Raw genomic sequence first — 2,485 nt, forward strand, 5'->3', positions numbered from 1 at the left:
AGGGACTATGAACCATATATTATCATCTTTAGTGTTATCACAGTCATTAGTATAATTATTAAAAAAATTTAAATAACCTATGTTACGTTTATGAATTTCTTTATTTCCTCTTAGCTTATTCTTATACTTAGCTAGTTCAGACATGGAAGGAGAGCCATAGTATTTAATAATAATTATTATTCTTATCATTAAAATATTAATACTAAATTAACATACATGTATATTTTTAAGCGATAAATTTATCTCATAAGCATTTTGCAACAGGAATGGGAGTCTGGCTGAAACTGAAATGAATTGAAAATTACATATGGCCTTAGCAACTAGATATTGAAAGAAATGGGGGAATCCTAGATTCATTGACTAATTCACATTGGAATAATAATAACAAAAACCTTAGTTGTTGATTCAAGAAATTGCAAATGAGCAAGTTGTTGATTCAAGAGCATCAGCAAGGGAAACAAAAGATATTTGGGAATGTATTTTAAATATATGAAAGATGCTGCTGGTGTACACTGAACAGCCCTAGTGTAAACTAAGCCTATGCACCATATAGTTAGTTCAGGCACGGAAGGAGAGCTGTAGTATTTGATAATAATTATTATTCTTATCATTAAAATATTAATACTAAATTAATATACATGTGCATTTTTAATCAATAAGTTTATTTCATAAGCATTTTGCAACAGGAATGGGAGTCTGGCTGAAATTGAAATGAAATGAAAATTACAATACACACACACACACACACACACACACACACATGCACACACACACACACACACACACACACACATGCACTCACACAACAGGTTTCTTTCAGCTGCCATCTAACAAATCTATTCATGAGGCTTTCATCAGCCCTGGAACTACAACAAAAGACATTTCCTTAAGGTGTCACGCTGTGAGATTGAACCTGAAACCATGTGGTTGTGAAGTGAATTTCTTAACTGCACAACCATCCATGTCTTTGTCTATCACTTTTATTTCTCTTTTTATATTCCCTCAGGTTGTTTACACCAAATATAAACACTTTGATAATCTACTGGAATATATCCCAAGTTTCCTCGCCTTCCGTGAAGGCCCTTGTGTTAAGAGTCTTTTCAATGATATGAAAAAAGAAAACCTGCCCTTTTTTCCACACGTAAGTTGAAAACACGCAGACAAAAACCAACTTTGATGTTTATATGTGATATATGTCTATTTGTTGTTGTTGCTTTTATTGAGTGAAGGTGCATGGCTCAGTGGTTAGAGCGTCGAGCTTACAATCGTGAGGTTGTGAGTTCGAATCCCAGACTGGGTTGCATGTTGTGTTCTTGAGCAAGACACTTTATTTCACGTTGCTCCGGTTCACTCAGCTGTAGAAATGAGTTGCGACTTCACAGGTGCCAAGCTGTATCGGCCCCTTTGCCTTTCCCTTGGATAACACTGTGGCATGGATAGGGGAGGCTGGTATGCATGGGCGACTTGCCCGGACTTGTGCCTGGGAGAGTAACTTTCTAGGTGCAATTCCATGGTCATTCATGACCGAAGGGGGTCTCAGCTCAGCTTTTAGTGTAATCCAGCTTAGTGTTGTCTGAATAATGGTCTTTGTTGTTGTTCTTATTGTTGAGGCTCTTGTTTGTGTTTCCATTGTTGCAATTTTTCATATTATATTAGTCACATGGAGAATAAATGTTGTTTGTGTTCTTGTTGAAGTTCTTTTTCTTCTTCTTCTCCTCCTCCTGTTGCTGCTATTGTGTTTCTTCCATTCTGAGTTCAAATCCTGTCAAGATTATTTTTACTTTTCATTTCTTTGGTTTGGGGGGGGGTAATAAAATAAAGTACCAGTTAACTACTGAGGGCAGTGTAATTGATTAATGCCCACCCCTACCCCCACCAGTCATAAAATTACTCGTCTTTTACCTGGTGTATTAGCTGAACAGTGGTTCTCAACTGGGATTTATATGACCTCTGAGGGGTCCATAAAGAACTTTAAGGGGTTCATGCAAGCAAAATAATAGATTGGGGATCTACAGTAGTATTTTAGGTACATGGGAAAATTTTTCTTTGGACATATACTCTTTACTCCTTTACTTGTTTCAGTCATTTGACTGTGGCCATGCTGGAGCACCGCCTTTAGTCGAGAAAATCGACCCCAGGACTTATACTTTGTACGCCTAGTACTTATTCTATTGGTCTCTTTTTGCCAAACCACTAAGTTACGGGGACGTAAACGCACCAGCATCGGTTGTCAAGCAATGCTAGGGGGACAAACACAGACACACAAACACACATACGTATGTATATATATATATCAAAAATTTAAATGAGATATATAACCAAGATATATAGCCAAGGAGATCGATCCATAAAGAGTCTACTATAGACCTTTGAGGAGAAATCTCTTGCTATTTTGGTAGCGATTACATGTTTATCTCATCAACACATTGTGGAGATATCATCATATGAACATATATATATATATATATATATATATATATATATA

General features: G+C 36.3%; 1 protein-coding gene across 1 annotated transcript in view; it reads left to right on the top strand.

Moving 5' to 3' along the window:
* LOC106868888 (endonuclease V) overlaps positions 1 to 2,485 on the top strand; it is a 48,715-nt gene that overhangs the window by 30,120 nt on the left and 16,110 nt on the right. Inside the window, exon 4 of the mRNA XM_014914346.2 lies at positions 1,007 to 1,141. Coding sequence (XP_014769832.1) covers positions 1,007 to 1,141 — 135 coding nt within the window. The remainder of the gene's footprint in view (positions 1 to 1,006; positions 1,142 to 2,485) is intronic.

This window comes from Octopus bimaculoides, chromosome 16 (genome assembly GCF_001194135.2).
Source record: "Octopus bimaculoides isolate UCB-OBI-ISO-001 chromosome 16, ASM119413v2, whole genome shotgun sequence".
Classification (NCBI taxonomy): Eukaryota; Metazoa; Mollusca; class Cephalopoda; order Octopoda; family Octopodidae; genus Octopus; species Octopus bimaculoides.